Source organism: Megascapheus bottae, chromosome 5 (assembly GCF_031878675.1).
Source record: "Megascapheus bottae isolate mThoBot1 chromosome 5, mThoBot2.hap1, whole genome shotgun sequence".
NCBI lineage: Eukaryota > Metazoa > Chordata > Mammalia > Rodentia > Geomyidae > Megascapheus > Megascapheus bottae.
Window position 1 is genome coordinate 60,941,152 of NC_143513.1, and position 13,762 is coordinate 60,954,913.

General features: G+C 33.4%; 1 protein-coding gene across 1 annotated transcript; it reads left to right on the forward strand.

The window, feature by feature from the left end:
• The first annotated feature begins 1,844 nt into the window (after nucleotides 1-1,844).
• Nucleotides 1,845-2,468, forward strand: LOC150063487 (nascent polypeptide-associated complex subunit alpha-like). Its single transcript, XM_090332235.1, has one exon. The coding sequence runs from the start codon at nucleotides 1,845-1,847 to the stop codon at nucleotides 2,466-2,468; it is 624 nt and encodes a 207-aa protein (XP_090188361.1).
• Nucleotides 2,469-13,762: the final 11,294 nt, after the last annotated feature.

The following is a 13,762-nucleotide window of genomic DNA, read 5'->3' on the forward strand; positions in this document are numbered from 1 at the left end:
CAATTACCCAGTTATGGGTTCAGAAGGTCTTGTTAACTTTTCTGATAGTGCTGGCTTTGAAATGCCATCCTGCTGTTCTCAGCCCCCAAAGCAGCTAGAATTAAAGCCATGTAATGTGTAACACACACACACACACACACACATATATATATATATATACCATGCATTAAAAATGAAATTTGTTTTTTATGTTCATAGTCAGAATTTCCTTTTATGCTGCAAAATTAGCTACTTTTGATCCTATTTTATTTTATGAAAACATATATATGTTTCTGCTGATAGTTATTAAAGTGTGTACTCATTGTTATTGTAGTTGAAAATCAAATAATTACATACATGTAATAGAATCTTAGTATTGTGAGGAATTATGGATTAAGGAGCTTAATTACAAAAATAATGTTATTTCTTTCATAACATGAAATATATAGAAAGATACCTGGTAATATTTAATTGCTAAATACATTCTATTCATTTGATTTTGTGCAATAAATTGGAAACAACCATCTATGATGAGTACTGCCTGTATGTAAACAAACAAAGCCAAAAATCTCATTCTCTCTCATGCACTAAACTAAATGGCATTTTCCTGTATGCAATGATTATATGACTTATACAAAGGAAAACTTTTACAACCTTATATATATGTGTCTGTATTTGTACAGTACATATATGTACAAAACAACACATTATATGTGTCACTTTAATAACCTATATCCTTTATGTTGAATTCTGAATCTCAGAGATGTGCCAATTATTTTATTCAAATAATTAAAATATGGATTTAAAATGTTATTTTTAAATAATGGAAGTATCATATGAATTTCAGGCTTATTGTTTTTTAATAAAAGGCTATAAAGAAAGTATGCTGAAGTCTGAATAATGATAAATTATGATATATATTCTACTGTAGTTTCAGAGCCTTATGTTATCTTGAGGGCAAAGAACAATGCAGTTGGAAATAGGATTGGGATTTGAGTTAAAGTTTGAAAGTATATGAAATAGCTCATGCAGCACATCACATTATAGACTACCTGTGCACCCAAGTACACAGCAAAAAATAATTTCCTGTATGCCCCCATGAGGTTATTGTTTCTCATCAAAATAAAAACACTGACTTCATAAATTCAGTGTGCCATAATGATTTTCAAGTGTGTAGGTGACATAAATTGTTCTTATACACTGCAGAAAAGAGGTTTTTATTTATACTACTAATTCCATAGAGATTTTATGTGAATTACTGAACCCTATCCTTACTATGGGGTTTTATATGTAATCAAGAACTTTGAGTCATTCATTTCAGAATATATATATATGTATATATATAATATATATACTCATTGGTTGCATTCATATCCTACATTATGAACTGAATTCATACACAATCCATTTTAAAAATCAGATTTCCAGTTAGTAAGTGGCCTTCAGAAATACTGCAGTATCCTCCTTTTCTTCAAAACCATGGTTTCCCTAACATATAACCAAGACGTAGGAAAATCAGTTAGTGAGGGAAATAACAGTATTTAAAAATAAATCCCATCTGGGCCGAGAGCTTGACCTAGTGGTAGAGGGCTTGCCTACCATGCACGAAGACCCAAGTTCGATTCCTTGGTACCACATATATAGAAAAGAGCTTAAAGTGGTGCTGAGGCTCAAGTGGTAGAGCTCTAACCTTGAGAAAGTCCAAGGACAGTGCTCAGACCTTGATCTCAAGCCCAGGAATGGCAAAATAAACAAACAAACAAACACACAAATAAATAAATCCCATCAAGCTCCCTAGCAGTCCTTGAGTTAGGCATGAGTAGGAAAGAAATTAATGCTTCCTGGTTTGTAGTTTGAAACTCTCTATGTTCATATCAAATGTATGCCCTGGCTATGCAATAATATCTCATAGGGCTTGTTGTGTGGAACAAGACTCCACACAAGCAACCACACAACAAGCCCAATTGGCAGCAGCAGCAGCAGCAGCAGCAACAGCAGCAGGAGCAGCAGTAGCAGAAATTGATGAAAAACCAGTCAGTAAAGCAAAACAGAGTCGGAGTGAAAAGAAGGCACTAAAGGCTATGTCCAAACTGGATCTTCAACAAGTTACAGGAGTTACTAGGGTCACTATCCTGAATTCTAAGAATATCATCTTTGTCATAACACAACCTGATGTCTACAAGAGCCCAGCTTCAGATACCTGCATTGTTTTGGGGGAAGCCAAGATTGAAGACTTATCTCAGCAAGCACAGTTAGCAGCTGCTGAGAAATTCAAAGTTCAAGGTGAAGCTGTCTCAAACATTCAAGAAAACACACAGACTCCAACTGTACAAGAGGAGAGTGAAGAGGAAGAGGTTGATGAAACAGGTATGGAAGTGAAGGACATAGAATCGGTCATGTCACAAGCAAATGTGTCAAGAGCAAAGGCAGTCCGAGCCCTGAAGAATAGTAATGGTATTGTAAATGCTATAATGGATTTAACATTGTAACCATATGAAAACACGGACCCTTTTTTGTGTGTTTGTGTTTCAAGAGGGTAACTGAAGCTTGGTTTGAAATTTGTACTGTTTCTATCATTAATAAAGTCATGACTTCTTGTTGGATGAAAAAATAATAACCTGTTTAATTGCTTTTAGAAGACCAGATCAATGAAATGTCCGGGCATTCTTAGTCTTAAAGATTTACCTCCTGAGATTATATTAGAAGAAGAAAGGAAAGACCAACAAATTCACTCTGGAAAAATCTGAAGAAATTTACAGAGTAACTCCACCATGAGCCAAATTATAAAATAATTGCCTGAAAAGAAATAAGTGAAGAGAACATGAGTATTGTTGAATGAACAATAGAAAAGGGGTAGAACATAAAAATGAATAGGTTATGGGTTGACAAACCCACTGATTTCTTATATCAGAGTAAGACTGGTAAAAGCACATCCATTTCAGATGCATCATGTACTCCATTTTTTTCTGCAACATCTAAGGGTTTGTCTCAGCCTAGAGTTTCCTAGTCAGATGTTACTGACTGAGCACTTGCCTTGTATTAGGAAAATGAAATTTTCTTATTTCTGCATGATTAAAGCTATCTAATGAAAAATAGTTAACATCTTGAGCTGAAGGATGAATGAAAAGAAAACTCCAGAAATGGAACTAAAATATACTAGGAAGATTTATCTTCCCTGTAGCCATTCACCTAATTTTCAAAGAATAAAAATAGTAATCATAATAACCAAAATAAGTCAATTTGTTTATATTACAGAGTGTCATAGCAACCTGAAGACCACTCTCTCTTTTCCCAACTCCCAACAATTCTACTATGAAATTAGGATGCAAATAAACCTGTCCCTCTCCACAGAGTAGAAGAAACTGTCATGCAAAGTTCTGAAATTAATAGCTTTAAAATTTCTCTACTGGATGATAGAACTCTTCTCTGATTTACCAGGAGAAACCAGTGCTAACATATTTTGTGAATAGACAATTGAATTATCTCTAATGCAGAAATCTTTTATCCTATTGTAATATATCTGGGCAATTCTAATCTTGTACTTAAAAGCTTTAATAAATAAATTCCCGTGTCTGGAGTGTAGCCCAGTGGTAGAGTGCTGGCCTAGCATGCACAAGGAACGAGGTTCGATTCCTCGATACCACATACACAGAAAAAAAGCCACAAATGTTGGTGTGGCTCAATTGGTAGAGCTCTAACCTAGAGAAAGCCCAAGGACAGTGCCCAGGACTGGCAAAAAAAATAAATAAAAAGTAAATTCCCACTCTATTCCATATATATGTGTTAATTTAAATAATATTTCTGTTTTCTACAAATAAAACCAGAATATGACTGTTTTGTAACATTCATTATCTCCTATATTTCCTGCAATAATTTGTAAGTCCCAACTACTAGTTATGAAACCAAATGACAACAGTTGTCAATATAATAGAATTGAGCAATGTATCAGTTACCTCATTTTATAATTCAGTCCACATCACTCATTCTTTTAGATAGATTTGAATGAAGAAAAGTGTAAAAATATATTCCTTGTGTTGTGTAAGTTATACTAAACTTTTAAGTGAGAATTCAATGAAATTAAAAGATACTTTATTAGGTACACCAACCAATTCAAGCAATCATAGTTATCATTACCATTATCAATACCTGATAATAAAAATGAAGAAACTGAAGAACAAAAAGTTAAATGACCCCTCATTGTCAAAAAACTAATCTGATTCCATTTCTAGTCATTGGTTTCCAGCCTGAATACTTATATTCTATTTGCCTCTCCCTCTCTCTCTTCCCCCTTCATTTCTCTCCATCATAAAGTATCTAATTTTTTAAATGCTACATTTTCTGTAAACTGAATTTATACCTGGTAGAAAGAAATATATGTCATTTCTTAGTATATTTCTAATTTCTACTAGAAATTAATTCTATTAAGGTAGAATATTCGATTTTAGGTGAACAATAAATACTGAATTTAGAACTGACTCTTTTATGAAAACCATGTTCCATGAATGTCTTATAAAATTTACATTAGAAATGGAAACAAGCAAATATGCTTCAGAAGTCATGCCTGTGGCATGGCAGGTGCACTTTCTATAATCATGTTCTATGAAATAAACATCTGACTCATTTTTGTTTAACAGCATCAGCTGTTGCGAAGAAGTGACAATTTACACAAAGACTTAAAATGAAAAGGTTGTCCTTTCCAATCTGCCCCACTTCATAATTTCCAACTTTAAATAAAGAGGGTATTTTAGATACATTCTTCTGTACAGATGTTGAAAATGAAGGCCATAAACTCTACAATCATTGCTATTCTATCTACAAAGCATTGAGCAGAAAGTTTGGACAAGAAGAAAATTACCCAACTGTTTTAGTAAAGTATATTGTAATATATTAGGTTATCTATTCAATTGTCTATTTTGGGACCTAAAGTGATAGTTATAGAAGTTAAGTATCACTGATGAAAGAAATAATTTCATTGAAATGGGCACTGTAACTACTTCTAAGACTTGTGGGATAGAATTAGCAAACTACAGTGGATCAGGAAAAATATTGCATAGTCACAAATAATATACATATTATGGATTCATTATTCTAGAACATTTAGTGTTATAAAGAAGTTACATTTTTCCTAGAGACAGATTTACATAAAAGAAGGGCTGGAAGAGATATTAAGAAATCAATGTACTTGAACACTAATGAGCAGAATGGATTCAATTTATGTGAAAAGAAATACTAAAATTTGTGTCCAATTATTTGACAAAAATCACTATTCTAAGTATTCTGATTAAATATTTGCTAAGATTTCTGTAAAATCACCTGAGAAAAACCACTTGCTTTTTGTCCTGCATTTGGAAATACCTCTGTATAGGAGTGAAGGCCATTTTCAATGCATAAGCAAATAGCACTTTTAAAATATTTCTCCATTGCACAATTTCAGTTCAAGTTATCTGTTTCCTTCAAAATGTGTTGGTGTTTAAATGACAGATGTGCTTTGTTGATGGAACACGATATTCAATTAAAATAGTTTTCCAATTTCAATATTTTATAATTACAAAAAGTTACCCCATTATTTTAGTAAATATTCAGAAGTAAGGGATGTCTTCCATATGTTATTATATATGTGGTGTAAACAGATATAAACTTTTTATAATTAAAATCTCTAGCATATGTATATGCTTGTGAATAGATTAGCAAATCATTTGACTAATCACTTATTCTTCGATAAAATAAGTATACATTATGAAAGCAGAAGTACTCAGTACATCAAATATCTTTGTATGTGGCAAGGGACCCATCTGCTCACAAAGCCATAATGAACTTTGCACAAGTCAAATGGGATTGATGACAATATGCCTTGCTTCCAGAACTTCCAACAGGTCATCTCAGCCAAGTAGATGGCACAATATTTAATGATCTTGAATTGTTGTCAAGGCCAGTGATTTCTCATGCAAGTATTCAACAGTTTTCCAGGAGATTAAAGATGCCCTCCATATTTAATTAAACAACATTGGCTGTAGAAAACTGAAGTGCATATTATAAATAATTTAGACAGCTGAAATTTCCATTATCTTGATTGCCATTGAATGCTGCAAAATATTCCCTGGGTTACATGGGGATGTATTTCAAGAGAATTTTCTGACTTTGATCCTAAAAATCACATGGAAGAAGCCTTTGCTAATCAAGCCCTGACCATCACAAAGAAAGGCAAAAATAAGAAGGAAAAGTGAGTTGATTTTCCACACATTATAGAAAGTATTAAGAATGATTTAACATAGAATGACAGAATATCGATAGGAAAAAATTTCTCTTTATTTTCTGGAACGATAACTTGCATTTCATTTTGTATGAATATTGAAGAGTCTTTCATACTATAAATATTTGTAAAATGCATTAATATCTTCATTTGTTTATAAAACTTCTATTTAAATATAATGACAAATGCTTTATCCTAACTCCTAAAAGTATGTTTTTCTTTTTTATGTGAAAAACCTAATATTCAAAAAGAACAGACAATTAAACCTATGTTTATTTTTTAAAATTTTATAACATTATAGAAATAAAAGTTGGCTAGGAATCAAGAGATTTCTTTCCATGTTTATTTTTATTTACAAATGAGAGTAAAAAGAAATTAAAATTTAACATATGTATTTATGTGGACAGTCAATCTTGATCAGAGTCACTCCTTCCATCCCTCCTATTCTTTCTTCCATGAATCACATGGTGGAGTCATGTGGTAGAATCTGAAGTTCCCCACTTCATTTTTCACACGTGTGCATTGTGCGTTGTGAGTATATTCACACACCAATCCCATTTTCATTCACTTCCCCTTTCCTTCCCAAACCTAAGTAGAGGTGTTTATAATTTATAGATTTTACTATGGATGTCATACTTCACAAACTAATGTGAGAATGAAATTCACATCATTGTATGAATAATGTAATCATATCTGGTCAATGCATGATTATATGGAGACTACACAAATTTCAAATAAATTAGTATTTTATTCAGTGAATTTTGAAAAATAATATTATGGCACTGAAATTGTAAATATAATATTTGTTACTAACACTAAAGGTTAATTTCTTAGAAATTCCATGTCTAGTAGATAAGTTCTGTGTCTAGTGGATATATAAAGTACTTATCTTTATCAATTTAAAATGAATTCTTACAAAAGGTAGCCTATTTAATCATAACAATTGTAGAAAGTATTGTGCAGTATAATGGCAAGGAAACAAAACACTAAATGTAGGTGAGCTTGACAGTTATGTAGGCTCTATAGGCAATATTAATCCCTTCAATATCTGTATTTACCTACATTCTACATTTCTAAATGTATAAAAAAAATCAGGTTGTTGCAGTGGTGTAAATAAGTAATAGTATAAAAAAACGTTTATTTTGTTTTGAGGGGAAATTGTATGAAGCCCATGCACAAAATGCTAAAATGCTTGTTTGTTTGAGAGAGAAGGTAAATAAATACTCACATTACCTTTCTGAAAATTTAAACATTCTTAAAAATGTACATTGCCTGGAAGAAGTACAAATAGGAAATCACTTGATGTAGTGATCCCAAAACATAAAAAAAAAAACCTTTCCTCTACCCACCATTGGAACAGACATGTATCACAAAATATATCTCTAACAACTAACAAATTCCACTCACTAAGATCGCAGGTCTTTCTCCAAAACAATTATGATCTATGATAGTGTACATTAATATTTGTTAGTGCAATTTTCTATCAGCTGCAAATGAGCTTAGATTTATCCAAGTGATGTGAAATGTCAAAAAAAACCCGATGATTCTCCTATGACTGAATTATAGTGGGTTTTTCTTATAATATGCACACTAAATCAAAAGAGCTACTTTAGATTTCACAGTAGGATATTTAAATAAGTGAAAACAAAAAAAGCACCTTTGAGTCTATGATTCCCAATATTTCCTAAGGGAATAGAATAAAGTACAGATCATCATAATGTGGCTTTTGTGTATTTTGTTCATCAGCAAATTTTTATTGGACTGGGATACACTGAGAAAGCTTATATGTTTAATACATAATACTTTCTTTCAAGAAACTGACAGTCCAGTAGAAGAAATGGAATAATTATTTTGCTAAACATTCTTATATGAATGCTATTGTAGAATAATCTAACTACATCTTTGTTCAGGGAAAGCCATCTAGCAGTTGGTTAAGGAAAGCATGTTGGTTAATATCTTCTTTTCATTTATATATTCTTCTTTTGTCCTAGAAGTAGAGTAGTGTTATTTATTGTTGCTAAATATTTCTTACTTAGCACATGGGCAGAAGCAAGTGTGTCTATTGTACTTACTTTTTCTTTGTATATATATGTCTTATGCCTGAGTTTGGGAGTGTGTCTTCTTCGAGTTGAGGCTAACACCATTCACTACCTTCACCACAAACATGATAATTTTTCTGCTTTATTTTTCTTGGTAACAGTTGTCCTTATCTCTCATCTAGCAATGATATGCTTGCTATCTCTTCTTCCTCAAGAAACATTATGTTCGTTATCATGGAGGAGACTTAACTGAGTTTCATATATTTCTTTTTTTCTTTCCCTTTTTATTGTCGAGATGATGCATGGAGGGATTACAGTTACAGTTGCCAGATAGTAGGTGCATTATTCTCACATAATGATACCCCTTCTTATATTTTTGTCCCCATTTCCCTTCCTCCACCCCCTCCCAATCATCTTCCCCCTTCCCTTTCCTATTTCAAATAAACAAATAAATGTATATATTTCTTAAAGTCATCATTTCTCTTTTTCTACAGTCATATTCCACCAAGTTTGACTTCCTTATCAACACCTACTAAAGAACCTTGAAAAAGATCTAGACAGTAAGTGAAAATGCCATCTGTCATTAGCTAGTGTGATTCTATGCACTCATATAGAAGTATGTTTGGTTTTCATAATTTATTTAGAATGTTATTAAAATCCATCTTACCTACTTCTATTGTTACTCATGCTCTGCCAAGTTCCTATCCATTTATCCTTATTTTTACACATCTTTTCTTGGGCTTTAGCTAATTTATTATCATGGACACTGAGCTCTTTTTCAAGATCTGAAGTGTATTAATATAGCGGGTAATGAGGCTATTTCCTTTGAAGTTACTAGTCTTCTGTATTTTCACGTACAAAACAGAAGAGATGAAATCTTATTTTTAAAACAGTTTCCTTAGGATATAAATGGCTAATTAAGAAGATGTTTCCTTTGGTTCCATTGCCTCCTTTACTTTTTTTTCTCATGTCTTTCCGTTATTAGCACCATCATCAATGAAATGATTCTCAGATGTTCAAGTGAAGATTTATCCTTAAAGTTCAAGAAACACAGTCATTAAAGTTACTAAGTACCTATAAATCATGGAAGATGGGAAATATGGGGATTTTTCTGAAAGTAAAGTATGAGTATGAAATGATTAAGCTCAAAACTCGCATAGAGCTGAAATGAATTGAAACCAAAATAAGCCATATGCCTGTACTTGTCTGAGCACTAGTAATGGAGAACTGAAACACAGGCAAGAGGGAGTTGGGACCACTCAACTTCCCAGTAGGAGACGGAGTGTGGCTAGGCAGTAGTTCTCAGAATAGGATGTGCAAAACTATTACATGGATAGCTCATTAAAAATGCAGATTTGGAGACATTGGGTAATTAGCAGGGGCCAATTGAAAGAGAATGACTAATTCTTTTCATAGCATGATACTAGAGATTAACTAACATGAGAAATATTGTATGTAATTATATTTTATTACAGTTGGAATCTATCTTGGGAGTCCATGGTAAAATTTTCTGTCTCAGCCTTCGTTTTCCATATTTGTATAAATACTTCTCCTTAATCAGAAAAGTTATTATTGGAGGAGCAATATTTCTTGCAAGAAATGCTCAAGAGTGTATCTTTAAAACAATGCATACATTTTTCTCTTAAACATTACTGGATAATAATCTTATAACAGCTGGGCAAACCATCACGATAGACTTTCACTCATAAATTCAAAATCAAATTTATGCCTTACCAATAATATAAGTGTAGTGCATATAGATGACTAAAATATTTGACTTGGGATGATACCCCAAAGTGTATTGACAATATAGATACAAATCTAGGAGGCTGTTTTTCAAAAAGTCTTGGCTTGTCAGATTAAACAAACCAGGCACAATAGTAAAATCAAGCACGACTAAATAATATAGTCTATGGCAAGGTGGCACTATGCCACCTCCTCAAGAGCAAAAGTATGATGTGAAAGTCTGAGGCTGTCCCAGGAAAGTACAGGCCCCATTTAAAAACAAATAAAAGGAGGAACATGATTCAAGAAGCAGAGTACATACATATCAGGCACAAAGTACAATCCTTAGTTGCCCAAATGTAAGTATAAAAAATTATCAAAGGATAATCAAAGACCTCCAGCAAGATTTTCCTACCTTGGATTCTTCCCTTGCCACAGAAGAGCATTTCAAGACAATATTCTGAGGACTATATAACCCATTAAAGAGCATCCAAGATTATGAACCATTCCTATAAGCAAATCATGCAGGATACATTTCAGAGATTTGGACTGATCTCCCTGGAAAACATTGTTAGATTATTCATGTGCTTGGTACAAGTAAGGGTAAAACAGGTCACCTCCTCAAGTCTTCATTCTTGAAGGCTTCTCCCTCTAACCCAGAAATGCAGGACCCCAGGTCATATCTTTTCCTCCTTCCTATCAGTTCTTAAGGATGAGTGGATTTACAGCTTGTTTATTTCTCTTTTAGGTATTTACTGACAGAAAAGGTCAGAGAAGATAGGCTAGATTAGCTGAGAGGCTAGTATTAGCAATGAGGCAATCACTCTATGAGAAACCAAAGTAACAATGCAGGTTCAAAAGGGCAAATATATGAATATATGAAAGCTAACAAAGATTCGGGAAAAAATAGTTATTTTCAGCCCATAACAAGCCTCTCATTAACAACTTATTAAAGACAGGAATAGTGCCTCCATTCATGTAAAGATTTTTCAGTAATGTCCAGTGAAGAGGATGTGACTCTCCCTTCACTCTGCTGGAGTCTAACATGTTCAAGCTACAAAAATAGGAAGGCGATCTAAGGCTGAACTAAATACCAGAGCTTTTGTTGAGATCAACTACAACTGCCAGTCTTTTTTTAAAAAAAAAAATAATTTTATTGTCATGGTGATGTACAGAGAAGTCACAGTTATATAGTAAGGGAGTAAATACATTTCTTGTTGAATATGTTTTCCTTCCCATGTTTTCTTCCCACTTTCCCTTCCTCCCCCCACCCCCAGAAGTTGTAAAGTTCATTTCTAACCTATTGTCTTGAGTATCACTGTTGCATTGGTTTACACTTTGTCCTTTGTCTCACCATTTTGTTATTCCCTTTCTGGAAATGAACTCCAAAATATGGCAATGAGTGGTTTTACTTTGTTGTTGCCATTTGTAATGTACTGTGTGAAGTTATTTCTTTTTTCTTTCTTTCTTCCCCCTATAGTATATCATCTGATATTATTGTATCTGATTTTGGTACCTATGGTGTATTGCCTATCTTCACAGACAAAAAAAAAATTCTCTATTCAATGAACCTCATGATCATGCTACTTGACTTGAAGCCCTTTGATTCTTGTAAAGAAATTACAGTGAATTGCCTTCTTAAAGATAATTTTATAGTCACACATTTCTAAGAATTTTGAGTTTTCATCATGTCTCATTTATGTCTTGTCCTGTAGTTTCTCTCATTAATTATAGAGAAAAGTGCTACAATTCCATTCACATTAACCTCTTGATTTAAATCTAATCAGAGTAAAGTCAACATTATGTCCTATTGCTTTCCTTCATCTACTGTTTCCTTTTTGTGCTCATTTGGCTGAACAAGAAACAGTGCACTCACCCAGTATAAAACCAGGACAATTAAGTTGAAGTACACTGCTTTGAGAGAAATGGCTGTCTCACCTGGTTGGTAATTCAAACTCAGGTTATTAGATTGTATCAGCACATTTTACATGATGATCTGCAGTGTCAAAGCAGGTGGGACATTCCATACCCCTTGTTTGTTATGATGTGATGAAAAAAGAATGAAATGGGTCTGACTTCAGATTCTAAGTGTACCTGGGGACTTTTAGAAGCAGCATCACAGTGAGTTACTTCATATTGTATTGAAGCTGAAGAAGAGCAAAACTCAGCATTTCCAGGAATTGTACAAATATATTTTGAAATGGGCAGATTAATAAAAAAATGTTTAACAAAACGTTGACATGGCGTTCTCGCAAAACTATGCTCATAAAATCAGGAGCAAATCTCATCAGGAAATGTGCTGGATGCTGCTGCCTTTACGGAATAAATCATCATCTCCATGTCACTGGGTGGTGAAAACAAAATCCACATTTACTATTGATTAAGGATACCGTGCTCTCGGCCAGATCGTTCTGAATTTTGTTACAAACAATCTAGCTCCCACGCATGCTTATGTCTTTATTTTCTAAGACTATTACCCACATATTTGAACACATCTGCATTTTATAAAGAAGGTATAATGAATTACCTGCTGGATGTGTGTGTGGGGGGTAAATTTTATAGTCCCAAATTTCTAATCATGCTGAGTTTTCATAATAGCTCATCCCGTCCTTTTCTGGTTACTTTTCTGATCAAATATTCCACTTAGCTCATGATTATTATTTGTAATCCTGGCATATTTATCAAGGACATTCTTTCTCAACTTTGCTTGAGTCAGCCTCTGCCACTAGGATAAGTGAAGGGGCAAAAGTTGCTAATATCAGTGCAGACATGTATTACCCACAAATTTTTGCCAAACAAAATATGTCAGATGCTAAAGCAAATCTGCAGGGCTTGGAAAACATTTTTGGAAACACGAAAAATAGACAATATTTTCAGCTTTTAGTATCACAAGGTCTCTTCGCAACTACCCATCTAACTTGTTGTAATACAAAAATCTTTCATAGACACTATGTAGACAACTTTGTGTTCTTTTGCTCCAGGAAATCTGTGTTTAGAAGAATAGGCAGGGAGCCAGATTTGACTCTCAGGAAATAGTTTTCTATTCCCTGATATATCAGCAGGTGTTTATTTTTCAGAATCTTCACGATTGTATTTCAGTTCCAAGTCTTTCAACATGTTTTTATTTTGAGGAGTGGCTTCAATAGATTGTGCAGTTTAATAGATCCTCAAAAAGTTTCTGTTGCAAGACATTGGCTCATGTTTCTTTCTAAGTTACAGGATTTGAAAAGGAATATCAATGATAAATTATAACATAAACCTACTTTCTTGTGGGATATAAGCAGAAATAATATGTGACATTTTCTCAGATGTCTCTGAGGCTGGTCTCCAGTATATGGAGGGCTGTGATCTCATACCACCTTAGTATTCTGACTCCACTCACATCAGTTATGTCTGAGGATCAACCTAGAGCCATAGTTAATAAGGGAAGTGGGGAAACAAACTTCACTTATTTCAGAGTTAAGCACACCATGATAACACCAAATGGATGCATCAAATTTAAATACAGCACGAATAAATTCCATTCTTTTGCTTACAGGGTTTGAGAGGAAGAGTCAAGCAATCTTGATAAGCTTATAGCACCAGCAACAATGTCTCCAATTCTCAGTGTCATTAAAATCTAATAGAGATATGGGTCAAATTAAAATTTTAAGGACTTGTAAGAATAAGGATCCCAGAATTCTGCTTTGTAGATGGTTCTGATGTCACTCTGGGTACTTGAAGATGACCGTCAAATCAAATACCTCAAGGGCCTCAAATGGGAGAAAAG